Genomic DNA, 27825 nt, shown 5'->3' on the forward strand with positions numbered 1-27825 from the left:
TTGCTTTAGTCTGATCCCCAGCTGAGCCAACCGTCTTCTCTTGCATCATGTAGGAGTCAGTGGAGTGATGCTGTTTATATAATGTACACTTCCACTGAGTGCTGATGCATCCTCTAATTCTCTCTATTATTCATCCATCCCTTCACACTTAAAATACTTTAAATAAAATGATGTTTCCTGCCTCAATTACTCTTTAATTACAGCTCATTTGAAGTGGGCCATAAACCGCATTCACCTCATCCAATCAAATTCTGATTAAGTTTGCCCAGTTAGGCAACCATCTGCTGACTGATGGTGGCAAATTAAGTGCTGAGACTCAGTCTGTGCCCTAAATGGCACCCTATTCCCTATATAGTGCACTATGGGTCCTGGTCACAAGTAGTGCACTATAGAGGGAATAGAGTGCCATTTGGGATATACACACTGATTCAGAGGAAATTGGAGCACTTCAATTCGTGCTCCTCTTTCCTGACCCACTTTCATCCCAACATCACATCCTGTCTCACTTCTAGTACACCCAGACATCATACTTCACCTCACCTCAGTATGGTTAGGGACCAGGTAAACCTTCCCTGGCTCAAATCCTTCCTTCCTCGTGCCCCTCTCCACTTCTCTCTCTCTCTCTCTCTCTCTCTCTCTCTCTCTCTCTCTCTCTCTCTCTCTCTCTATTTCAATTCAAGGGGCTTTATTGGCATTGGAAACATTTGTGACTCACTACCTGGATTCGGTCTTTTGTAGCAACATTTGAAATTGTGTTTTTTACATTGGATAAAAGAAGAGACTCAGAGCTGCAAAATGATATTGTATACACTGCATTTTTGAGGAACAATGGGAAAGTAATTCTGCTTTGAAAGTTGATAAACTTTTGAATGTTTTGGTATCTAGTGAACAGCTTTTCTTTGTCTACACCCATTCAGCATCGTTCACACCCTCTTAAGCCTTAGCTCCACCCATCTCGTTTCGCTCTCGGAGCGTTTAGAGGGCACACTTGACACTGGCCAATGATTTGTTTAAATCTGGATAACATGAATAGAGCCTAACCAGCTCTGCTGGCAACAATTTCATTAAGCTTTTTTGCCAACGTTTACTGACACCAGCCATATTCAACGGGTGTTGTACACTTTAGCTTAAAACACGTAGCTAGCTAGTTCGGTAAACAATGAACCTAGCTAGGTAAACAACGTGTAAGATCACACACGTCACGTAACGTTAGCTAATGAGCCAGCCAGCTACCATTAGCTTGTTAAACAACAATGAACACATTGCCAAATCATGTCGTTACTACCCTGCACGAATCTGCTGCGAGCTAACCAACCAGGTTCAATGTTAGTTAGCTAACATTAGGCTCTAACTAGCAAAGCAAATGGATCTGGGATACGAATAATAACTTCATACACGTAACGTTAGCTAGAGAGCCAGCCAGCTAACGTTAGCTAGCTTGAAATCAAATCCACTTTCTTTCAAAATTAGAAATGTGTAATATCTGAAAATGTAGCTAGCAAAAGCTAGACTATCTTACCCGTTTACATCATTATGCATGATGGACGCGTCTCCCTGTCACGGATGCCTTGCCACGATTGCCCTTAGTTTGACGATGTAATCCGGAGACAGGAGTTTTCTCCATCTCTTTAGCTATCATACTCTAATTACACTGATTTCAAAACTAGATCCTCCAGAAAGTGGAGAGTAACATTTATGCAGCTCCACTACACAAAAGACGCTTTCGACAGGATTACCAACACAGACTGACCAACTGAAATAGACAGAAGACCTCTATACCTCTAAAAAAGCATGTGAAAAAAGTACTTCAAATAACCAAATTCAACCTAGCTAATTTCCGATTTATACGAAATTGTTTGACTACAGAGGTAGCAAAACTGTACTTCGAAACTATGATACTCCCCCACTTAACATACTGCTTGACTAGTTGGGCCCAAGCTTGCTGTACAACATTAAAACCTATTCAGTCTGTCTACAAACAGGCTCTCAAAGTGCTTGATAGGAAGCCCAATAGCCATCATCATTGTCACATTCTTAGAAAGCATGAGCTCTTGAGTTGGGAAAATCTTGTGCAATACACCGACGCATGTTTTGTATTCAAGATCCTTAATGGCCTGGCTCCCCCTCCACTCAATATTTTTGTTAAACAGAAAACCCAGACATATGGCAGCAGATCCACAAGGTCTGCCATGAGAGGTGACTGTATAGTTCCCCTAAGGAAAAGCACCTTTAGTAAATCTGCATTCTCTGTGAGAGCTTCCCATGTCTGGAATACACTGCCATCAGACACACATAACTGCACCACATATCACACTTTCACAAAATGCTTGAAGACATGGCTAAAGGTCAATCAGATTTGTGAACATGGTCCCTAGCTGTGTGTTGCCGCTTTCCATGTTGTCTGTTGTCTGTAGCTTGTGAGGTGTGGAAACACTTTGTTGCTTTTATGAATTTTGTCTTGCTGCTTTTTGTTTTATGTTGCTCTGTCTGTATGCTACGTCTTGCTTGTCCTATGTTGCTCTGTATGCTATGTCTTGCTTGTCCTATGTTGCTATGTCTTGCTTGTTCTATGCTGCTATTGTCTATATTGTAATTGTTTTTAATAACCTGCCCAGGGACTGCGGTTGAAAATTAGCCGGCTGGCTAAAACCGGCACTTTTACTGAAACGTTGATTAATGTGCACTGTCCCTGTAAAAATAAAAATAAACTCAAACTCAAACTCAAACTCATATGGCAGACCAATCCGAAGTCCTCTCTCGGCATGTCCAACCCACTCATTATCTCAGCCAATCATGGTCAGTGTGAAGGTTGCTGACTTTTTCTGTGTCTTAATGAACAAGGCTCGTAATTTAACAATATTATTGCACATACGTTTGTTATTAAGGCACATGAAAGTTCCCATGTTCCAGAAGGCATTTCTGCCAAAAAACACATTTTTAAAAAATGTATAAAAAAATGTTAAAATGGCTCTCCTGTGGAGTCGTGACGACATACGCTTAGTTTCCTGAAACGGGTCACATATGTTTACATTGCCAAAGCCAGTGAAATGGATAAACAAAAATGAAATAAACATAAAAAGAATAAAGACATTTCAAATGTCATATTATGTCTATATACAGTGTTGTAAAGTAAAAATGGGAAAATAAATAAATGTAAGCAGTTGATGTTATTCTTCAAATACACACACCCCAAAGCAAATTAGGGGGAGAAAAATATATGAATTCATAGAAAACAAATCATAGTTGTTATGCTGGAGAGCGGATGGTAGATGTTTATTCTTCCCTGTTCTCAGTGTTTTCTCTGCTGAACAAAGAGAAAGGATGTAGTTTATACCCAAGCTTAGCCTGTGGTTGACCAATTAGAATTCCTTGCAGCAAAATTAGGCCAATGGTTGAATACTAAGTATCCCATTTCAGGCTCAATGTATAGACAATTTGGTCCAATGAGAACTTGCCACATGTAGCTGTGAGTCCAGGACTGGAACCCCTTCACAGATTCTAAACAGATGTTGAACTGAAAAACAACCCATGTCCGTGACCCATTAATCTTCAGTTCCCCATTACTCGAAAAATGTCCATTGATTGTTTATTCCCCGCATCGTGTATTTATGTTTGAATATTCTTACATAAATATGGGTTGTATTTACAATGGTGTTTGTTCTTCACTGGTTGCCCTTTTCTTGTGGCAACAGGTCACAAATATTGCTGCTGTGATGGCACACTGTGGTATTTGACCAAATAGATATGTGAGTTTATCAAAATCGGATTTGTATTGTTTTCCAATTCTTTGTTGGTCTGTGTAATCTGAGGGAAATATGTGTCTCTAATAGGGTTATACATTTGGCATGAGGCTAGGAAGTGCAGCTCAGTTTCCACCTAATTTTGTGGGTAGTGTGCAAAGAGCCTGTCTTCTCTTGAGAGCCAGGTCTGCCTAAGGTGACCTTTCTCAATAGCAAGGCTATGCTCACTGTCAATGCTTTCGTTAATTTTGGGTCAGTCACAGTGGTCAGATATTCTGCCACTGTGTATTCTCTGTTGAGGGCCAATATAATTCTTGTTTGCTCAGTTTTTTTGTTTAATCTTTCCAATGTGTCAAGTAATATCTCATGATTTGCTGTTTGTCCCATTTTGTGAATGCTTGGTTGGTTTGGTGATCGGCACCGCAGACCTCACATCCATGAAGGGCAACAGATTCAAGCATTTTTAGAAAGCCTTTCTTGCCTTGTCTCAAAGATGATTCATTGCTTTGTGAAAGTTTTTTATTTTTTAAATTTCACCTATTTTTTTAACCAGGTAGGCTAGTTGAGAACAAGTTCTCATTTGCAACTGCGACCTGGCCAAGATAAAGCAAAGCAGTTCGACACATATAACAACACAGAGTTACACATGGAATAAACAAACATACAATCAATAATACATCAGAAAAAGTCTATATAGAGCATGTGCAAATGAGGTAGGATACGGGAGGTAATGCCATAAATAGGCAATGGTGGCGAAGTAATTACAATATAGCAATTAAACACTGGAATGGTGACAAAACGGATGGCACTGTGATAGACTGCATCCAATTTGTTGAGTAGAGTGTTGGAGGCTATTTTGTAAATGACATCGCCGAAGTCGAGGATCGGTAGGATGGTCAGTTTTACGAGGGTATGTTTGGCAGCATGAGTGAAGGATGCTTTGTTGCGAAATAGGAAGCCAATTCTAGATTTAAGTTTGGATTGGAGATGTTTAATGTGTGTCTGGAAGGAGAGTTTACAGTCTAACCAGACACCTAGGTATTTGTAGTTGTGCACATATTCTAAGTCAGAACCGTCCAGAGTAGTGATGCTGGAAGGGCGGGCAGGTGCGAGCAGCTATCAGTTGAAGAGCATGCATTTAGTTTTACTTGCATTTAAGAGCAGTTGGAGGCCACGGAAGGGGAGTTGTATGGCATTGAAGCCCGTCTGGAGGTTAGTTGAACACAGTGTCCAAAGAAGGGCCAGAGGTATACAAAATAGTGTCATCTGCGTAGAGGTGGATCAAAGAATCACCAGCAGCAAGAGCGACATCATTGATGTATAAAGAGAATAGAGTCGGCACGAGAACTGAACCCTGTGGCACCCCCATAGAGACTGCAAGAGGTCCGGACAACAGGCCCTCCGATTTGACACACGGAACTCTATCAGAGAAGTAATTGGTGAACCAGGCGAGGCAATCATTTGAGAAACCAAAGCTGTTGAGTCTGCCAATATGAATGTTGTAATTGAGTCGAAAGCCTTAGCCAGGTTGATGAATACAGCTGCACGGTACTGTCTTTTATCGATGGCGGTTATGATATCGTTTAGGAGGTGCACCCATGACCAGTTCTGAAACCAGATTGAAAAGCGGAGAAGGTACGGTGGGATTCGAAATGGTCGGTAATCTGTTTGTTAACTTCTTTGGGCTCATTTGGACGCTAGCGTCCCACCTCGACAACATCCGGTGAAATTGCAGAGCGCCAAATTCAAATGACAAAAATAGTAATAATAAACACGAATGAAAATACAAGTGTTATACATCGGTTAAAAGATGAATTTGTGTTAATCCAGCCACTTTGTCAGATTTCAAAAAGGCATTACGGTGAAGTGATATTATCTGAGGACAGCGCCCTGCGTACAAAAGCATACAAACATTTACCAACCAGGAAGAGGCGTCACGAAAGTCAGAAATAGCAATAAAATAAATCACTTACCTTTGAAAATCTTCCTCTGTTGGCAATCCAAAGGGTCCCAGCTGCACAATAAATGGTTGTTTTGTTCGATAAAGTCCCTCTTTATATCCCAAATACTCCGTTTTGTTGGCGCATTTTGTTCAGTAATCCACTGGCTCAAAGGCGGTCAAAACATGCAGACAAATACATATACGGTAAAGTTTGTCGAAACATGTCAAAAGATATTTATATTTAATCCTCAGGTTGTCAATTATCTAAATAATCGATAATTTTTCAACCTGACAATAGCGTATTCAATAGAAATGAAAAAGAACGAAGAGCACACATGCAGTCACGCACGCAAACCGGTACTGCTTGATTCCATAGACCACTTACCAAAAGGTTTTATTCTTCATCGTTTTTCAGAAATCAAGCCTGAAACCATGTCTAAAGACCGTTGAAATCAAGTGAAAGCCATATGAACTGCAATCGGGCTTTCAATGGAAAACCACTCACATCAAAAAAATAATAATAATACGAGGGCCAGCCATAATCCTGGATGGATTTTCCTCAGGTTTTTGCCTGCCATATCAGTTCTGTTATACTCACAGACATAATATTAACAGTTTTAGAAATGGCAGGGTGTTTTCTATCCAATGCTTCCAAGTATATGCATATCCTAGGTTCTGGGCCTGAGTGACAGGCAGTTTACTTTGGGCATGTCAGTCATCCGAAATTCAGAATACTGCCCCCTAGCCCAAAAAGGTTAACTTGGCTTTCGAAGACCTTAGAAAGGCAGGGTAGGATAGATATAGGTCTGTAGCAGTTTGGGTCTAGAGTGTCTTTCCAATCTATGGGAATCTCAGATGATACAAAGAGAGGTTGAAGAGGTTAGTAATAGGGGTTGCAACAATTTCGGTGGATCATTTTAGAAAGAGAGGGTCCAGATTGTCTATCCCAGCTGATTTGTAGGGGTCCAGATTTTGCAGCTCTTTCAGAACATCAGCTATCTGGATTTGGGTGAAGGAGAAATGGGGAGGTTTGGGCAAGTTTCTGTGGGGGGTGCAAGGCTGTTGACCGGGTAGGGATAGCCAGGTGGAAAGCATGTCCAGTCATAGAAAAATGCGTATTGAAATTCTCATATAGTGGATTTATCGGTGGTGAGAGTGTTTCCTAGCCTCAGTGCAGTGGGCAGCTGGGAGGAGGTGCTCTTATTCTCCATGGACTTTACAGTGTCCCAGAACTTTTTTGAGTTTGTGCTACAGGATGCAAATTTCTGCTTGAAAAAGCTAGCCTTAGCTTTCCTAAATGCCTGTGTATATTGGTTCCTAACTTCCCTGAAAAGTTGCATATCATGGGGGCTATTCGATGCTAATGCAGAACGCCACAGGATGTTTTTGTGCTGGTCAAGGGCAGTCAGGTCTGGAGAGATCCAAGGGCAATATCTGTTCCTGGTTCTAACATTTTTGAATGGGGCATGCTTATTTAAGATGGTGGGGAAGGCACTTTTAAAGCATAACCAGGCATCCTCTAATGAAGGGATGAGGTCAATATCCTTCTAGGATACCCCGGGCCAGGTCGATTAGAAAGGCCTGCTCGCTGAAGTATTTTAGGGAGCGTTTGACAGTGACCCATTATGGATGCAGGCAATGAGGCAGTGATCGCTGAGTTCTTGGTTGAAAACAGCAGAGGTATATTTGGAGGGCAAGTTGGTTAGGAAGATATCTTTGAGGGTGCCCGTGTTGACGGATTTGGGGTTGTACCTGGTGGGTTCATTGATAATTTGTGTGAGATTGAGGTCATCAAGCTTAGATTGTAGGATGGCCGGGGTGTTAATGTCACAGTTTAGGTCACCTAGCAGCACGAGCTCTGAAGATAGATGGGGGGCAATCAATTCACATATGGTGTCCAGGGCACAGCTGGGGGCAGAGGGTGGTCTATAGCAAGCGGCAATGGTTAGAGACTTGTTTCTGGGAAGGTGGATTTTTTAAAAGTAGAAGCTCGAATTGTTTGGGTACAGACCTGGATAGTAAGACAGAACTCTGCAGGCTATCTCTGCAGTAGATTGCAACACCGCCCCCTTTGACAGTTCTATCTTGTCGGAAAATGTTATAGTTAGGGATGGACATTTCTGGGTTTTGGTGGTCTTCCTAATCCAGGATTCAGACATGGCTAGGACATCTGGGTTGGCAGAGTGTGCTAAAGCAGTGAATAAAACAAACTTAGGGAGTAGGCTTCTAACATGCATGAAACCAATGCTTTTACGATTACAGAAGTCAACAAATGAGAACACCTGTGGAGTAGGAGTGGAGCTAGGCACTGCAGGGCCTGGATTAACCTCTACATCACCAGAGGAACAGAGGAGGAGTAGGATAAGGGTATAGCTAAAGGCTATCAGGACTGGTCGTCTAGTTCGTTTGGAGCAGAGAGTAAAAGGAGCAGGTTTCTGGGCGCGATAGAATAGATTCAAGGCATAATGTTCAGACAAAGGTATGGTAGGATGTGAGTACATTGGAGGTTAACCTAGGCATTGAGTAATGATGAGAGATATATTTTCTCTAGAGAAGTCCGCATATGTGGGAAGTGGAACTAAATGGTAGGTTATGGCATATTGAGCAGGGCTAGAGGCTCTACAGTGAAATAAGACAATAATCACTAGCCAGGACAGTAATGGACAAGGCATATTGATATTACGGAAAGGCATGCGTAGCCAGGTGATCATAGGGGTCCAGTGAGTGGTTGGGCTGGCTGGAGACACGGCGATTCAGACAGCTAGCAGGCCGGGGCAAGCAAGCTAGCAGAAGGGCCTTAGAGGGGCGTTTCGACGGAGGAAAGTGATGGATTAGTAGGGTTCCGAGTAGCAGAGGGGTCCAAGTCTAATTGGCAAAATAGGTATAGTGGCCCAAAAAATTGGCCGATGGATCTATACAGCTAACAGTCCAGTATGCTCTAGACAGCTAGCAGGCCGCGGCTAGCAGCTAGCGGGCCGTGGCTAGCAGATGGGCATTCAGGGGACGTCGTGATGTAGAGGCCAGTTGAGTACCTCCTTGAGCAGATTACGTTGTAGTCCAGTTGTGGAGGATCAGCGGGGTTCCGTGCCCCGTACCGGCAGTAGAAGGGGTCCGGGTATTGTAATCCCAGGAGTAGCTGATGGGCCTCTTTGGCTACCCGGGAGAAAAGGCCTAGCATGGGCTAGCTCCAGGTTAATTGGTGCTTGCTCTGGGACCGACGTTAGCCAGGAGTAGTCACTTGGATAGCAGCTAGCTAGCTGCGATGATCCAGGTGAAAATGTCCAGAGCTTGCGGTAGGAATCCGGGGATATGGAGAGAAAATAGGTCCGGTATGCTCTGGTTTGAGTCGCGTTGTACAAACTGGCGAGAGCTAGTAGTGGTTAGCTGACTACTAGCTAGTAGCTAGTGAGCTGGCCAGCTTCTGTTGGGGGATTCCGGATTCGAGGTAAATAAAAATACTTTCGAAAAAACAGATCCACACCAGATTGGGTGAGGTGGGTTGCAGGAGAGTATTTTGAAGTTGAGGTTTAGAACAAAATATAAAAAGATATGCGAAGAAAAATATATAAAAAGATATATACATGGGACACGACAAGATGGACAAAGACGTCTGACTGCTACACCATCTTGGATTTAGCTAGTTACCTTTGGAGCTGATGTTTAGGCTTAGGTATGTATAGTTTTTGGTGTGCTCTAGGGCAACAAACCTCCAGACGAGCTTCAATGCCATATAACACTCTTTCCGTGGCTTCCAACTGCTCTTAAATGGAAGTAAAACTAAATGCATGCTCTTCAACTGATCGCACCCACCCGCCCGACTAGCATCACTACTCTGGGCGGTTCTGACTTAAGAATATGAGGACAACTACAAATACCTAGGTATTTGGTTAGACTGTAAACTCTCCTTCCAGACTAACATTAAGCATCTCCAATCCAAAATGATATCTAGAATCGGCTTCCTATTTCACAACAAAGCCTCCTTCACTTATGCTGCTAAACATACCCACGTAAAACTGACCATCCTACCGATCCTTGACTTCGGCGATGTCATTTACAAAATAGCCTCCAACACTCTACTCAGCAAATTGGATGTAGTCTATCACAGTGCCATCCGTTTTGTCTCCAAGGCCCCATATACTACCCACAACTGCGACCTGTATGCTCTTGTTGGCTGGCCCTCGCTTCGTATTCGTCGCCAAACCCACTGGCTCCAGGTCATCTATAAGTCTTTGCAAAGTAAAGCCCCTCCTTATCTCAGCTGACTGATCACCATAGCAACACCCACCCGTAGCACGCGCTCCAGCAGGTATATTTCACTGGTCATCCCCAAAGCCAACTCCTCCTTTGGCCACCTTTCCTTCCTGTTCTCTGCTGCCAATGACTGGAACGAATTGCAAAAATCACTGAAGCTGGAGACTTATATCTCCCTCACTAAATTTAAGCATCAGCTGTCAGAGCAGCCTCCCGATCATTGCACCTGTACACAGCCCATCTGTAAATAGCCCATCCAACTACCTCATCCCCATATTGTTTTTATTTTTTGCTTTTTTGGCACCCCAGTATCTCTAATTGCACATCATCATCTGCACATCTATCACTCCAGTGTTAATGCTAAATTGTAATTATTTTGCCACTATGCCCTATTTATTGCCTTACCTCCCTAATCTCACTACATTTGCACACACTGTATATAGATTTTTTTCTATTGTGTTATTGACTGTACGTTGTTCATTACATGTGTTCATTACATGTGTAACTCTGTGTTGTTTTTGGCGCACTGCTTTGCTTTGTCTTGGCCAGGTCGCAGTTGTAAATGAGAACTTGTTCTCAACTAACCTACCTGGTTAAATAAAGGTGAAATATATATATATATATATTTTTTTTTTAAATGGTGTCTAGATGGAATTTGTATGTGTGGTAATGGCATCTGGACCTTTTTTGGAACACCATTATTTTGTCTTACTGAGATTTACTGTCAGGGCATAGGTCTGACAGAATCTGTGCAGAAGATCCAGGAGCTGCTGTAGGCCGTCCTTGGTTGGGGGGACAGAAGCGTCAGATCATCAGCAAACAGTATATATTTGACTTTGGATTCTAGTAGGGTGAAGCCGGGTGCTGCAGACTGTTCTAGTGCCCTCGCCAATCCGTTGAAATATATGTTGAAGAGTGTGGGGCTTAAGATGCATCCCTGTCTCATCCCACGGCCCTGTGGAAAACATAGGTGTGTTTTTTGCCAATTTTAACCACACACTTGTTGTTTGTGACCATGGGTTGTATAATGTTGTATGCTTTTCCCCCAACACCACTTTCCATCAATTTGTAGAGCAAACCCTCAAGCCAAATTGAGTCAAAAGCTTTTTTGAAGTCAACAAATCATCAGAAGACTTTCTTGCTCTCTCTTTATCAATTCAATTCAATTCAAAGGGCTTTATTGGAATGGGAAACATGTGTTAACATTCCCAAAGCAAGTGAGGTAGATAATATACAAAACTGAAATAAATAATACAAATTAACAGTAAACATTACACATACAGACGTTTCAAAACAATTAAGACATTACAAATGTCATATTATGTATATATACCATGTTGTAACAATGTACAAATGGTTAAAGTACACAAGGGAAAATAAATAAGCATAAATATGGGTTGTATTTACAATGGTGTTTGTTCTTCATTGGTTGCCCTTTTCTTGTGGCAACAGGTCACAAATATTGCTGCTGTGATGGCACACTGTGAAGTTTCACCCAGTAGATATGGGAGATTATCAAAATTGGGTTTGTTTTCGAATTCTCTGTGGGACTGTGTAATCTGAGGGAAATATGTGTCTCTAATATGGTCATACATTGGGCAGGAGGTTAGGAAGTGCAGCTCAGTTTCCACCTCATTTTGTGGGCAGTGTGCACATAGCATGTCTTCCTTTGAGAGCCATGTCTGTCTACGGCAGCCTTTCTCAATAGCAAGGCTAAGCTCACTGAGTCTGTACATAGTCAAAGCTTTCCTTAAGTTTGGGTCAGTCACAGTGGTCAGATATTCTGCCACTGTGTACTCTCTGTTCAGGGCCAAATAGCATTCTAGTTTGCTCTGTTTCTTTGTTAATTCTTTCCAATGTTTCAAGTAATTATCTTTTTGTTTTCTCATGATTTGCTTGGGTCTAATTGTGCTGCTGTCCTGGGGCTCTGTGGGGTGTGTTTGTGTTTGTGAACAGAGCCCCATGACCAGCTTGCTTAGGGGACTCTTCTCCAGGTTCATCTTTCTGTAGGTGATGGCTTTGTTATGGAAGGTTTGGGAATTGCTTCCTTTTAGGTGGTTGTAGAATTTAACGTCTCTTTTCTGGATTTTGATAATTAGTGGGTATTGGCCTAATTCTGCTCTGCATGCATTATTTGGTGTTCTACGTTGTACATGGAGGATATTCTTGCAGAATTATGCATGCAGAGTCACAATTTGGTGTTTGTCCCATTTTGTGAAATCTTGTTTGGTGAGCGGACCCCAGACCTCACAACCATAAAGAGAAATGGGCTCTATGACTGATTCAAGTTTTTTTAGCCAGATCCTAATTGGTATGTTGAATTTTATGTTCCTTTTGATGGCATAGAATGCCCTTCTTGCCTTGTCTCTCAGATCGTTCACAGTTTTGTGGCGGTTACCAGTGGCGCTGATGTTTAGGCCAAGGTACTGTATGTATAGTTTTTTGTGTGCTCTAGATGTCTAGATGGTGTCTAGATGGAATTTATATTTGTGGCCCTGGCGACTGGAACTTTTTTTGAACACCATTATTTTGGTCTTACTGAGATTTGCTGTCAGGGCCCAAGTCTGGCAGAATCTGCGCAGAATATATAGGTGCTGCTGTAGGCCCTCCTTGGTTGGTAACAGAAGCACCAGATCATCAGCAAACAGTAGACATTTGACTTAAGATTCTAGTAGGGTGAGGCCGGGTGCTGCAGACTTTTCTAGTGCCCGCGCCAATTCATTGATATATATGTTGAAGAGGGTGGGGCTTAAGCTGCATGCCTGTCTCACCCCACGGCCCTGAGGGCCTGCTCTCTCCCTCTTTCTCTCTTTCTCTTTCTCTTTCTCTTTCTCTTTCTCTTTCTCTTTCTCTCTCTCTCTCCCTTTCTCTCTCTCTCTCTCTCTCTCTCTCTCGCTCTCTCTCTCTCTCTCTCTCACTATCTCTCTGCTCTTTGTTTCTCAGTCCCCTAGTTTCGCTGTCCGTCTCTTTCTCTCTCCCCCTCTCTCTACCTAGCCATCATAACTTACCTACATATGGTTTGGGACTAGGTGAACCAACAGCAGAGAACAGAGCGTGTGCTGTGTTGAACTATGCAGGGTTAAGAGAGGTTATCCTCATGGCTATACTGTAACATCATAACTTAGCCTACCTCCCCATATGGTTTGTTAAAAGGTAAACAGACAGCAGAGCAGAGCGTTTCAGTTTTTCAGTGTAGCAGAATGTTGTTTCTGGGAGGAGACGATGATGGGAAGTAGGAGTCATGTTTTCATGTTTTTATTGCACAGCCTCATTCTCCACTCTAGCATGCATTATACTGCAACACTACTACTCCAATCCAATTGCTTCTGTAGAGTTATTACTGTATTACAATAATAGGTTAATTCATTTAACTCATTTCAGTAGTGTAATTGAAAATTGCTCCATATTTTCAGGTAATGTATATGTTTATCCACATGAAACCAATTTCATATTTGGGATAGAGATGGAGGGTTCCGTTTATTCAGGATTTCCATGAGTGAGTTAGTCTAGTCATACAATTTTCAGTGACTATACCGTACCCATAGAAATAAAACTTGTTCTGTCTCTATGACTACCTTTCCTTACTGTAATACAGCCTGAGCCTCACATTGCCTAACCATCACTAACCCTATTCCACTGACCCAGACCCGTATATAGAGAGCGTTTCGGTCAGATTTTAAAACGGACACCATGTTAACAGAGCGATGTAACAATACAAGAGTGCCTCTGACAGTTCCCTCTGAAATGACCTGCTGTAAACAAGAAAAACAGAGGAATATTACAGAAGTTTTTATTAATTATAATTTGGAATAACTTGTATTCAAGTCTTTACAGTTTTGTGGTGTCAACAAACTGTATATCTTCTTTCACTTCATAAGTAAAAAAAAGAAGATCAGAAATAAACAGCACAACGTGGAGGCTTCAATTATCACTTAGCAATGGCTATGGAGGAGGAAGTGGCGCTATCGGAACGTTCAGACAGAAACCACATTGGCCAAACTCTCTATATACAGTATATGACTCCGCACTGACCTGTCTTATGTAAAAGTGTCTAAAGGTGGAATAAGTTGGCAGGGTTTACTGGCTGGATATGTGTTGACTGTGGCTGTGGCTCTGCTGTCCTCCACCCACTACACTACAACCTTTACCAGGCTTCTGTTTATTGTGTTATAAGTAGTACCTATAAGGATTTAAAGTTGCATTTCATGAAAGTGAGTCATTTTACAATAAGAATTAAGTTATTTTCTGACAAATTTAACTGAGCCACCGCATGTTGTGGCCATCAGAGCTGGTAGTCAGGAATTTGCTATAATGAATACCATATCCACCATTGAAGTTGGTCAGATTTTAAAAGCCATTTTGATTGATTTACAAATGTGACTATTATAAATACCTCACTATAAATCTACCATTCTGTTCCAGGTGGCCATCATCGCAGGAAACTTTGAATTGGCAGAATTAATCAAGAACCATAAAGAGACTGATATCGGTAAGTTTCTGAAATCAAAATTTCTTTGTTTCTGTGTAGTATAAACTGTGTTTATTTACCAGAAAAAAACTATTGCATTATAGGAAATGGTAAGACTGGTAAACCATTGAGCATAGCAGGTTACCAGGCTAGGAAAGGGTTGCTGGCAAATGTGTTGTATTGAATGTGAGTTAAGTCATGTGCAATTCACTTGCTTTATGAATGATGCACGTTGTAGACCAAAGCGCTTCCACTCTGAATGGGCTATTGTGTTTCCCGGTGGATGGACCTGCTCTGTGCCTCCTCTCTCATCTAAAGACAGTCAGTTCTGCTCCAATCCACACTTAGCCACAGTTCACAATGGAGCTGGCCTACATAGTGGGACTGGGATGAGAACACACACTCACACACACACGTCATGCACACACACACACACACGCGCACACACACACACGTACGTCATACACATACACACACACACACACGCACACACACACACACACACACACACACACACACACACACACACACACACACACACACACACACACACACACACACACATGGATTGATCAGCTGTGTTTTGTCATCTGTCTGTCTGCTGCACTGTTCTCTGTCACTCTCATATGTTCTCTGGTATACAGTACAGTACAGTACAGTAGGCTCTACTCTCATATGTTATCTGGTATACGGTACAGTACAGTACAGTACAGTACAGTACAGTACAGGACAGTACAGTACAGTACAGTAGGCTCTACTCTCATATGTTATCTGGTGTACAGTACAGTACAGTACAGTATAGTCGTGGCCAAAAGTTTTGAGAATGACACAAATATTAATTTCCACAAAGTTTGCTGCTTCAGTGTCTTTAGATATTTTTGTCAGATGTTACTATGGAATACTGAAGTATAATTACAAGCATTTCAGAAGTGTCAAAGGCTTTTATTGACAATTACAGTTGATGCAAAAAGTCAATATTTGCAGTGTTGACCTTTCTTTTTCAAGACGTCTGCAATCCACCCTGGCATGCTGTCAATTAACTTCTGGGCCACATCCTGACTGATGGCAGCCCATTCTTGCTTAATCAATGCTTGGAGTTTGTCAGAATTTGTGGGGTTTTGTTTGTCCACCTGCCTCTTGAGAAGTTATCAATGGGATTAAGGTCTGAGGAGTTTCCTGGCCATTGAACCAAAATATCAATGTTTTGTTCCCCGAGCCACTTAGTTATCACTTTTGCCTTATGGCAAGGTGCTCCATCATGCTGGAAAATGCATTGTTCGTCACCAAACTGTTCCTGGATGGTTGGGAGAAGATGCTCTCAGAGGATGTGTTGGTACCATTCTTTATTCATGGCTGTGTTCTTAGGAAAAATTGTGAGTGAGCCCACTCCCTTGGCTGAGAAGCAACCCCACACATGAATGGTCTCAGGATGCTTTACTGTTGGCATGACACAGGACTGATGGTAGCGCTCACCTTGTCTTCTGTGGACAAGCTTTTTTCTGGATGCCCCAAACAATCGGAAAGGGGATTCATCAGAGACAACGACTTTACCCCAGTCCTCAGCAGTCCAATCCCTTTACCTTTTGTAGAATATCAGTCTGTCCCTGATGTTTTTCCTGGAGAGAAGTGGCTTCTTTGCTGCCCTTCTTGACACCAGGCCATCCTCCAAAAGTCTTCTTCTCACTGTGTGTGCATATGGACTCACACCTGCCTGCTGCCATTCCTGAGCAAGCTCTGTGCTGGTGGTGCCCCGATCCCATAGCTGAATCAACTTTAGGAGATGGTCCTGGCGCTTGCTGGACTTTCTTGGGTGCCCTGAAGCCTTCTTCACAACAATTGAACCGCTCTCCTTGAAGTTCTTGATGATCTGATAAATGGTTGATTTAGGTGCAATCTTACTGGCAGCAATATCCTTGCCTGTGAAGCCCTTTTTGTGTAAAGCAATGATGACGGCACGTGTTTCCTTGCAGGTGACCATTGTTGACAGAGGAAGAACAATGATTCCAAGCACCACCCTCCTTTTGAAGCTTCCAGTCTGTTATTCAAACTCAATCAGCATGACAGAGTGATCTCCAGCCTTGTCCTTGTCAACACTCACACCTGTGTTAATGAGAGAATCACTGACATGATGTCAGCTGGTCCTTTTGTGGCAGGGCTGAAATGCAGCGGATTTTTTTTTGGGGGGGGGGGGATTCAGTTCATTTGCATGGCAAAGGGGGACTTTGCAATTAATTCAAATCAAATCAAAATCAAATCAAATATATTTATATAGGCCTTCGTACATCAGCTGATATCTCAAAGTGCTGTACAGAAACCCAGCCTAAAACCCCAAACAGCAAGCAATGCAGGTGTAGAAGCACGGTGGCTAGGAAAAACTCCCTAGAAAGGCCAAAACCTAGGAAGAAACCTAGAGAGAAACCAGGCTATGTGGGGTGGCCAGTCCTCTTCTGGCTGTGCCTGGTGGAGATTATAACAGAACATGGCCAAGATGTTCAAATGTTCATAAATGACCAGCATGGTCCAATAATAATAATAAGGCAGAACAGTTGAAACTGGAGCAGCAGCACGGCCAGGTGGACTGGGGACAGCAAGGAGTCATCATGTCAGGTAGTCCTGAGGCATGGTCCTAGGGCTCAGGTCCTCCGAGAGAGAGAAAGAAAGAGAGAAAGAGAGAATTAGAGAGAGCAGACTTAAATTCACACAGGACACCAAATAGGACAGGCGAAGTACTCCAGATATAACAAACTGACCCTAGCCCAACCAACACAAACTACTGTAGCATAAATACTGGAGGCTGAGACAGGAGGGGTCAGGAGACACTGTGGCCCCATCCGAGGACACCCCCAGACACGGCCAAACAGAAAGGATATAACCCCACCCACTTTGCCAAAGCACAGCCCCCACACCACTAGAGGGATATCTTCAACCACCAAATTACCATCCTGAGGCAAGGCCGAGTATAGCCCACAAAGATCTCCGCCACAGCACAACCCAAGGGGGGGGCGCCAACCCAAGGGGGGGGGGGGGGGGGGGTGCTAACCCACAATTAATTGCAATTCATCTGATCCCTCTTCATAACATTCTGGAGTATATGCAAATTGCCATCATACAAACTGAGGCAGCAGACTTTGTGAAAATTAATATGTGTCATTCTCAAAACTTTTGGCCATGACTGTACATTACAGTAGGCTCTAAGGTGCATGGGATGCGGATTATAATCTTCTCTGTCATCTTTCTATTGATGCCACTTTGTATCTGATGGAATCCGTTTTTTCCTGTGTCCTTAGGCCAAGGGTCCAAGACTGTGACATTATGAACTCTCCTTCTGGCATACAGTCAATTTATTGCTAGTGCCAGCAGTCTTACAATCTTGCAATCTTACCGTACAAGTGTCAGGGCATTTCTGTCTCTTCCTCTCCAAATAGACACTGAGACATAACTCCTTTGTCATGCATTTACAACCCCCAACAGTCCCTTTTCTCCGTCCTCTGTCATCACTTCTTTCTTCATGTTTTGTGACCACATTCTTCTGTAAATAGAAAGGGTGCTGCAAACCAATTATTTAATTATTTAATTGTCTTTTTGCATTTGCCCCTTGAGTCATAGTCGGGCTGATTAGCTTCAGTCTGAGAGTGAAGGTCTTTGTGACAGCTAACCTCATTACATTGGTTTATACACGCTTAGAAAAAAAAAGTACTATCTAGAAACCTAAAAGGGTTCTTCGGCTGTCCCTATAGGGGAAACCTTTGAAGAACCCTTTTTGGTTCCAGGTAGAACCCTTTTGGGTTCAATGTAGAACCCTTTTCACAGAGGCTTCTACATGGAACCCGAAACGGGTCTACCTGGAACCATAAATGATTCTCCCATGGAGACAGCCTAAGGACCCTTTGGGAACCCTTTTTTTCTAAGAGTGTAACAGAATTTGTATTCTATAGTTAAGCGTCATGGCTGCAGTCATGACACATAAACCTACAGCATCTGCCTTGTTCTACAGTCAACTATGTAAATCCTTGTCCCATATAAATCCAGTCGTGGTTGCCATGGTTCCCAGATCCATGTGATATTTGGCTTTCGGGATCTCAGATCTGGTCGGTTCCTCAATGGAAGACCCATGGGTAGGCAGGTAGCCTCTTTATATGGCGTAGATCTATACATTGGTGGTTGTTTTTTTCATGATTGTTACTGAAAATGTAGACTCATCAGTGCTGTTTCTTCAGCATCCTTTGTCCTGTGATCCATTATCACTGTTGTATAATCTACTGCATCACTGATCAATGTGGTGACAGCAGCGTTGTTCTATCATTCTATCTTTATGGATCCATCACTCAGGGTTTGTGGTGCTCAAGCAAGATGGTTCATCACTATTTTACCTCTTTGAGATTGATCTACCACAAGCTGCTCTTTCATTTCGTTGTGTTTGATTGGTTGAGTGGCTGGTGTTATAACGAGGAGGTTCAGGTTTAAAATGTTAAAGCTATTCCTTGGAGAGGAAAGCGGAGGTTGGTGCTTGTCAGGTTGCTATTTAACAATCTGTGTGCCAGAGAAGAGAAGAGGTGGTCCGTGGAGATTCCCCCTATACACAGTTCCCCTTGCAGCCTACAGTCATTTAGTTGTTAGATGTTAGGCTGGTTTGAAGTCATGACGCTTTGTAATTCATCATAGACAGTACATTACACATGATCTAGTATAGGGTCATTATCATATTGCTTTCAATGGACTGGTTCTTGTATATTTAGACTACTAATGACCACACCAATGGTTTGAGATTAATTCTGAGCAATTAAGGGAATGTTGATGGAAGGATTAATTCCAAATGCCAATTCAATATGAATTCAAGATGTTGTTTTCCCAATGAAAGTCCTAAAGTTATTCCCAAGAGGGAATAGCATTTCATAATATCACAACATGTCTTAATTCTCATCACATTCCAATAGGATTTGGAATGTGTTGTTCTGTAAGTGCTTGGTTACAAATGCTTGGTAAAAACACTACGCATGGGCCATTCCATGCCACTATAGCCCGAAAAATATCTTTGCTATCTCACATTGTTCTGGTAATTCTCACATAGAAACTGAACAGAATGTTTGACACACTTGTATTTTTACAATGTATTTAATTTTTTTTATCATCAGGAAAGTGGCCATTTTAGGCACATCTTAGACCTGAACATGTCTCCTGTAAGACCCTATGATCTGTGAACGTACAGTGCCTTGCGAAAGTATTCGGCCCCCTTGAACTTTGCGACCTTTTGCCACATTTCAGGCTTCAAACATAAAGATATAAAACTGTATTTTTTTGTGAAGAATCAACAACAAGTGGGACACAATCATTAAGTGGAACGACATTTATTGGATATTTCAAACTTTTTTAACAAATCAAAAACTCAAAAATTGGGCGTGCAAAATTATTCAGCCCCTTTACTTTCAGTGCAGCAAACTCTCTCCAGAAGTTCAGTGAGGATCTCTGAATGATCCAATGTTGGCCTAAATGACTAATGATGATAAATACAATCCACCTGTGTGTAATCAAGTCTCTGCACCTGCACTGTGATAGTCTCAGAGGTCCGTTAAAGGCGCAGAGAGCATCATGAAGAACAAGGAACACACCAGGCAGGTCTGAGATACTGTTGTGAAGAAGTTTAAAGCCGGATTTGGATACAAAAAGATTTCCCAAGCTTTAAACATCCCAAGGAGCACTGTGCAAGTGATAATATTGAAATGGAAGGAGTATCAGACCACTGCAAATCTACCAAGACCTGGCCGTCCCTCTAAACTTTCAGCTCATACAAGGAGAAGACTGATCAGAGATGCAGCCAAGAGGCCCATGATCACTCTGGATGAACTGCAGAGATCTACAGCTGAGGTGGGAGACTCTGTCCATTGGACAACAATCAGTCGTATATTGCACAAATCTGGCCTTTATGGAAGAGTGGCAAGAAGAAAGCCATTTCTTAAAGATATCCATAAAAAGGGTAATTTAAAGTTTGCCACAAGCCACCTGGGAGACACGCCAAACATGTGGAAGAAGGTGCTCTGGTCAGATGAAACCAAAAGTGAACTTTTTGGCAACAATGCAAAACGTTATGTTTGGCGTAAAAACAACACAGCTGAACACACCATCCCCACTGTCAAACATGGTGGTGGCAGCATCATGGTTTGGGCCTGCTTTTCTTCAGCAGGGACAGGGAAGATGGTTAAAATTGATGGGAAGATGGTTGGAGCCAAATACAGGACCATTCTGGAAGAAAACCTGATGTAGTCTGCAAAAGACCTGAGACTGGGACGGAGATTTGTCTTCCAACAAGACAATGATCCAAAACATAAAGCAAAATCTACAATGGAATGGTTCAAAAATAAACATATCCAGGTGTTAGAATGGCCAAGTCAAAGTCCAGACCTGAATCCAATCGAGAATCTGTGGAAAGAACTGAAAACTGCTGTTCACAAATGCTCTCCATCCAACCTCACTGAGCTCGAGCTGTTTTGCAAGGAGGAATGGGAAAAAATTTCAGTCTCTCGATGTGCAAAACTGATAGAGAAAAGCAAGCAACTTACAGCTGTAATCGCAGCAAAAGGTGGCGCTACAAAGTATTAACTTAAGGGGGCCGAATACTTTCGCAAGGCACTGTACATGATACAGACAACATCATGGTGTCATTATATGCCTAATAGTATTTTCTCAAATATGGAGTATATCTAGATTCTGAAATACACATTTTCACATGAAATTATTCAACATAATATGAATATGAATTTAAATATGAATAAATAAATATAAAGATGAATATGAATATCTCAAACTTTCATCATGGTTTGTGAAAGAAATGTAAAAAGCATGTCAAACATCTTTCCTCCCAATGAAGTTACTATGAGAATTGCCAGAACAATCTGAGATACCACAAATATTTTCGGCCTATGCTGCCGTGGAGTCGCCCACATAATTTCACAACCAACAAGCAACTTGCTAATAACGAATTTAGACTTCCTCGCTAAGGTTGCCTAGCAACACAAAGGATTTGTTTTCGATACAGCTGTTCCTGCGAAAGCACGGGTTAAAATCCAATCTCTCGCCAAACCTGTTTCCACTGAACATTGATTTATGCACGTTTCATTTGGGTGTTATGTGATTGCAAGCAACACCTCTCTCCACCATGTGTTTGACAGCCACGTATTGAGAATGTGTTCTGCCCTGTCATCTATGGCAATATCATTCATTTGGATTATTATTGAAGTAGTTTTAGATAATACAGTGTTTTAGCAATCTGGTTTATATTAAAATCAGTGTTAATGATAGTAATCAAAGTGGCTGTGGTTTAGTTGAATTCTGGTTTAGTTGAATTCTCCCCATCCATAATGATTATAATAATTGACACATTCTTGCTGAGATCATGTGCTGCTTGTCTCTGGAATGTTGAACCTGGGTGAAGCAACGCTATATCTAGGGAGTTTCTTTTTCTTCAGTGCATCTGACTGTCTGTTAGAGTGTTTGTGTGCGAGAGATATATATAGAGGGAGACATAGAGAGAGAGAGAGGGAGAGAGAGAGAGAGAGAGAGAGAGAGAGAGAGAGGTAGACATATATATATATATATATATATATATATATATATATATATACTGTATATATATAGAGAGAGAGCGAGAGAGAGAGAGAGAGAGAGAAATAGAGACTGAGTGTGAGAGGACGAGAGGGAAATGGAGATGCGTGGAACTCGTGCGTTGTGATCCCAGTCAGTAACAAGCAGTGTGTCTCCCAGCCTTTCCCCCTGCCTGGCTGTCTTTGTCCCTGTCTCCCTGCCTGTCTCCCTGTCTGCCTTTTTTCCCACCTTTCTCCCTGGCTTCCAGTCTCCCTCTCCCTGCCTGCTCACTGCCTGCCTTTCCCCCCTGCCTCCCTGCCTGTCTCCCTGCATTTCACCCTGCCTTCCTGTCTTCCTGCTTGTCACCCTACCTACCTGTCTCCCTGCCTGCCTTTTCCCCTGCCTTCCTGCCTTTCTCCCTGCCTGCCTGCCCCCCTGTCTCCCTGCCTGTTTCTCTGCCTGCCTTTCTCCCTGAATGTCTTCTAGCCTGCCTGCGTGACTCCCTGCCAGCCTCTCCCTGACTGCCTGTCTGTCTCCCGGGTTGCCTGTCTATCTCACTGTCTCCCTGCCTGTCTGTCTATCTGTCTCACTGCCTGTCTGTCTATCTGTTTCCCTGCCTGCCTGCCTACCTGCCTGCCTGGCTGCCTGTCTGTGTCTCCCTCCCTCCCTCCCTGCCTGTCTCCCTCCTTCCTTCCCTCCCTGCCTGTCTCCCTCCTTCCTTCCCTCCCTGCCTGTCTCCCTCCTTCCTTCGCTCCCTCCCTGTCCCTCTGCCTGCCTGCCTCCCTGCCTGTCTCCCTGCCTGCCTGTCTCCCTCCTTCCTTCCCTCCCTCCCTCCCTGCCTGTCTCCCTCCTTCCTTCCCTCCCTGCCTGTCTCCCTCCTTCCTTCCCTCCCTGCCTGTCTCCCTCCTTCCTTCCCTCCCTCCCTGTCCCTCTGCCTGCCTGCCTGCCTCCCTGCCTGCCTCCCTGCCTGCCTGTCTCCCTCCTTCCCTCCCTGCCTGTCTCCCTCCCTCCTGTCCCTCTGCCTGCCTGCCTCCCTGCCTGTCTCCCTGCCTGCCTGTCTCCCTCCTTCCCTCCCTGCCTGTCTCCCTCCTTCCTTCCCTCCCTCCTGTCCCTCTGCCTGCCTGCCTCCCTGCCTGTCTCCCTGCCTGCCTGTCTCCCTCCTTCCTTCCCTCCCTCCTGTCCCTCTGCCTGCCTGTCTCCCTCCTTCCCTCCCTGCCTGTCTCCCTCCTTCCTTCCCTCCCTGCCTGTCTCACTGCCTGCCTGTCTCCCTCCTTCCTTCCCTCCCTCCTGTCCCTCTGCCTGCCTGCCTGCCTGCCTGCCTGCCTGCCTGTCTCCCTGCCTGCTGTCTCCCTCCTTCCCTCCCTGCCTGTCTCCCTCCTTCCTTCCCTCCCTCCTGTCCCTCTGCCTGCCTGCCTGTCCCTCTGCCTGCCTGCCTGTCTCCCTGCCTGCCTGTCTCCCTCCTTCCCTCCCTGCCTGTCTCCCTCCTTCCTTCCCTCCCCCCTGTCACTCTGCCTGCCTGCCTCCCTGCCTGTCTCCCTGCCTGCCTGTCTCCCTCCTTCCCTCCCTGCCTGTCTCCCTCCTTCCTTCCCTTCCTCCCTCCTGTCCCTCTGCCTGCCTGCCTCCCTGCCTGTCTTCCTCCCTGCCTGTCACCCTCCTTCCTTCCCTCTGCCTGCCTGTCTCCCTCCTTCCTTCCCTCCCTCCCTCCCTCCTGTCCCTCTGCCTACCTGCCTGTCTCCCTCCTTCCCTCCCTGCCTGTCTCCTTCCTTCCTTCCCTCCCCCCTGTCCCTCTGCCTGTCTGCCTGTCTCCCTCCTTCCCTCCCTGCCTGTCTCCCTCCTTCCTTCCCTCCCCCCTGTCCCTCTGCCTGCCTGCCTCCCTGCCTGTCTCCCTCCCTGCCTGTCTCCCTCCTTCCTTCCCTCCCTGCCTGTCTCCCTCCTTCCTTCCCTCCCTCCCTCCTGTCCCTCTGCCTACCTGCCTGTCTCCCTCCTTCCTTCCCTCCTTCCCTCCCTCCTGTCCCTCTGCCTACCTGCCTGTCTCCCTCCTTCCCTCCCTGCCTGTCTCCTTCCTTCCTTCCCTCCCTCCTGTCCCTCTGCCTGCCTGCCTTCCCAGCCAATCTCTTTCCCTCCCATTGTCACGCGCTTTACCACTGGAACGACTTGCTGCTGCTTTTTCCCACTACAAAACTCGGATACATTTCATATTCGCTCTTTTTCTATTTATTTATATCTCCACGTTTCCCATGAACAATTAAGCAATAAGGAAAAGGGGGAAATTGAAGTCTTTTCTGAATGCCTTGAAGAAAGAAGGTAAGCAGTGATACTTGAGCTAGAGGTTTTTTTAATGGGTTTTGAAGGCTTCCAGTGTTTTGAGTGGTTACTGATACTTTGTGTGGCATATAGAAACTGAGAGAGTGGATTCTATTGTTTATGCCTTTAGGTTAATCACTGATATCATAGTGTTGTTGTTTCTTACAGGTTATGAGCTTGTTGATATTTGTTTAATAACAACTGCTAATGAACTAAAAACTAAATTATTGAATCCATATTAGTTACCGTATCATAACTCCTTTTGTTTATATAAATACTGATGTTTGCTTTCATAACCACTTGAAAAAATCTCAAGAGAATGTTAACTATTTTGGCCCACATTGTAGATATGTGTATACCTGAGAAAATATTAGAGTAGAACCTACTGTACTGTACTGTACTGTATATCATAGAACATATCAGAGTAGAGCCTACTGTACTGTACTGTACTGTATACCAGAGAACATATGAGAGTAGAGCCTACTGTACTGTACTGTACTGTACTGTACTGTACTGTATATCATAGAACACATGAAAGTAGAGCCTACTGTACTGTACTGTACTGTACTGTACTGTACTGTATATCATAGAACACATGAGAGTAGAGCCTACTGTACTGTACTGTACTGTACTGTACTGTACTGTATACCAGAGAACATATGAGAGTAGAGCCTACTGTACTGTACTGTACTGTACTGTACTGTACTGTACTGTACTGTATATCATAGAACACATGAGAGTAGAGCCTACTGTACTGTACTGTACTGTACTGTACTGTACTGTACTGTACTGTATATCATAGAACATATCAGAGTAGAGCCTACTGTACTGTACTGTACTGTACTGTACTGTACTGTACTGTATATCATAGAACATATCAGAGTAGAGCCTACTGTACTGTACTGTACTGTACTGTACTGTACTGTACTGTATATCATAGAACATATCAGAGTAGAGCCTACTGTACTGTACTGTGCTGTACTGTATATCATAGAACATATCAGAGTAGAGCCTACTGTACTGTACTGTACTGTACTGTACTGTACTGTATATCATAGAACACATGAGAGTACAGCCTACTCTACTGTACTGTACTGTACTGTACTGTACTGTACTGTACTGTATATCATAGAACACATGAGAGTAGAGCCTACTCTACTGTACTGTACTGTACTGTACTGTATATTATAAAACATATCAGAGTAGAGCCTACTCTACTGTACTGTACTGTATACCAGAGAAAATATCAGAGTAGAGCCTACTGTACTGTATTGTACTGTACTGTATATCATAGAACACATGAGAGTAGAGCCTACTGTACTGTACTGTACTGTACTCTACTGTACTGTACTGTATATCATAGAGCATATGAGAGTAGAGCCTACTGTACTGTACTGTACTGTATATCAGAGAAAATATCAGAGTAGAGCCTACTGTACTGTACTGTACTGTACTGTACTGTATATCATAGAACACATGAGAGTAGAGCCTACTGTACTGTACTGTACTGTACTGTACTGTACTGTACTGTACTGTATATCATAGAACACATGAGAGTAGAGCCTACTGTACTGTACTGTACTGTACTGTACTGTACTGTATACCAGAGAACATATGAGAGTAGAGCCTACTGTACTGTACTGTACTGTACTGTACTGTACTGTATATCATAGAACACATGAGAGTAGAGCCTACTGTACTGTACTGTACTGTACTGTACTGTACTGTACTGTACTGTATATCATAGAACATATCAGAGTAGAGCCTACTGTACTGTACTGTACTGTACTGTACTGTACTGTACTGTACTGTATATCATAGAACATATCAGAGTAGAGCCTACTGTACTGTACTGTACTGTACTGTACTGTACTGTACTGTATATCATAGAACATATCAGAGTAGAGCCTACTGTACTGTACTGTACTGTACTGTATATAATAGAACATATCAGAGTAGAGCCTACTGTACTGTACTGTACTGTACTGTACTGTATATCATAGAACACATGAGAGTACAGCCTACTCTACTGTACTGTACTGTACTGTACTGTACTGTACTGTACTGTATATCATAGAACACATGAGAGTAGAGCCTACTCTACTGTACTGTACTGTACTGTACTGTATATCATAAAACATATCAGAGTAGAGCCTACTCTACTGTACTGTACTGTATACCAGAGAAAATATCAGAGTAGAGCCTACTGTACTGTATTGTACTGTACTGTATATCATAGAACACATGAGAGTAGAGCCTACTGTACTGTACTGTACTGTACTCTACTGTACTGTACTGTATATCATAGAGCATATGAGAGTAGAGCCTACTGTACTGTACTGTACTGTATATCAGAGAAAATATCAGAGTAGAGCCTACTGTACTGTACTGTACTGTACTGTACTGTACTGTATATCATAGAACATATGAGAGTAGAGCCTACTGTACTGTACTGTACTGTATACCAGAGAACATATGAGAGTAGAGCCTACTGTACTGTACTGTACTGTACTGTATATCATATAACACATGAGAGTAGAGCCTACTGTACTGTACTGTACTGTATATCATAGAACACATGAGAGTAGAGCCTACTGTACTGTACTGTACTGTATATCATATAACATATGAGAGTAGAGCCTACTGTACTGTACTGTATACCAGAGAACATATGAGAGTAGAGCCTACTGTACTGTACTGTACTGTACTGTATATCATAGAACATGAGAGTAGAGCCTACTGTACTGTACTGTACTGCACTATAATGTACTGTATACTAGATAACATATGAGAGTAGAGCCTACTGTACTGTACTGTACCGTACTGTACTGTACTGTACTGTATACCAGATAACATATGAGAGTAGAGCCTACTGTACTGGACTGGACTGTACTGTACTGTACTGTACTGTACTGTACTGTACTGTATACCAGATAACATATGAGAGTAGAGCCTACTGTACTGGACTGGACTGTACTGTACTGTATACCAGATAACATATGAGAGTAAATCAGTCAATAATCTACCAGTCAATAGTCTACCAGTCAATAATCTACCAGTCAGTAGTCTACCAGTCAATAGACTACCAGTCAAATCAAATCAAATGCATTTATATAGCCCTTCTTACATCAGCTGATATCTCAAAGTGCTGTACAGAAACCCAGCCTAAAACCCCAATCAGCATTAAATGCAGGTGTAGAAGCACGGTGGCTAGGAAAAACTCCCTAGAAAGGCAAAAACCTAGGAAGAAACCTAGAGAGGAACCAGGCTATGAGGGGTGGCCAGTCCTTTTCTGGCTGTGCTGGGTGGAGATTATAACAGAAAATGGCCAAGTTGTTCAAATGTTCATAAATTACCAGCATGGTCAAATAATAATAATCGCAGTAGTTGTCGAGGGTGCAGCAAGTCAGCACCTCAGGAGTCAATGTCAGTTGGCTTTTCATAGCCGATCATCAAGAGTATCTCTACCGCTCCTGCTGTCTCTAGAGAGTTGAAAACAGCAGGTCTGGGACAGGTAGCACATCCGGTGAACAGGACAGGGTTCC

General features: G+C 43.2%; 1 protein-coding gene across 1 annotated transcript in view; it reads left to right on the forward strand.

Moving 5' to 3' along the window:
- The window catches only part of LOC139375371 (SH3 and multiple ankyrin repeat domains protein 2-like), a 159041-nt gene that overhangs the window by 32259 nt on the left and 98957 nt on the right, over positions 1-27825 (forward strand). Inside the window, exon 9 of the mRNA XM_071117096.1 lies at positions 14356-14422. Within this exon, the coding sequence (XP_070973197.1) occupies positions 14356-14422 (67 nt within the window). The remainder of the gene's footprint in view (positions 1-14355; positions 14423-27825) is intronic.

This window comes from Oncorhynchus clarkii, chromosome 2 (assembly GCF_045791955.1).
Source record: "Oncorhynchus clarkii lewisi isolate Uvic-CL-2024 chromosome 2, UVic_Ocla_1.0, whole genome shotgun sequence".
Taxonomy (NCBI): domain Eukaryota; kingdom Metazoa; phylum Chordata; class Actinopteri; order Salmoniformes; family Salmonidae; genus Oncorhynchus; species Oncorhynchus clarkii.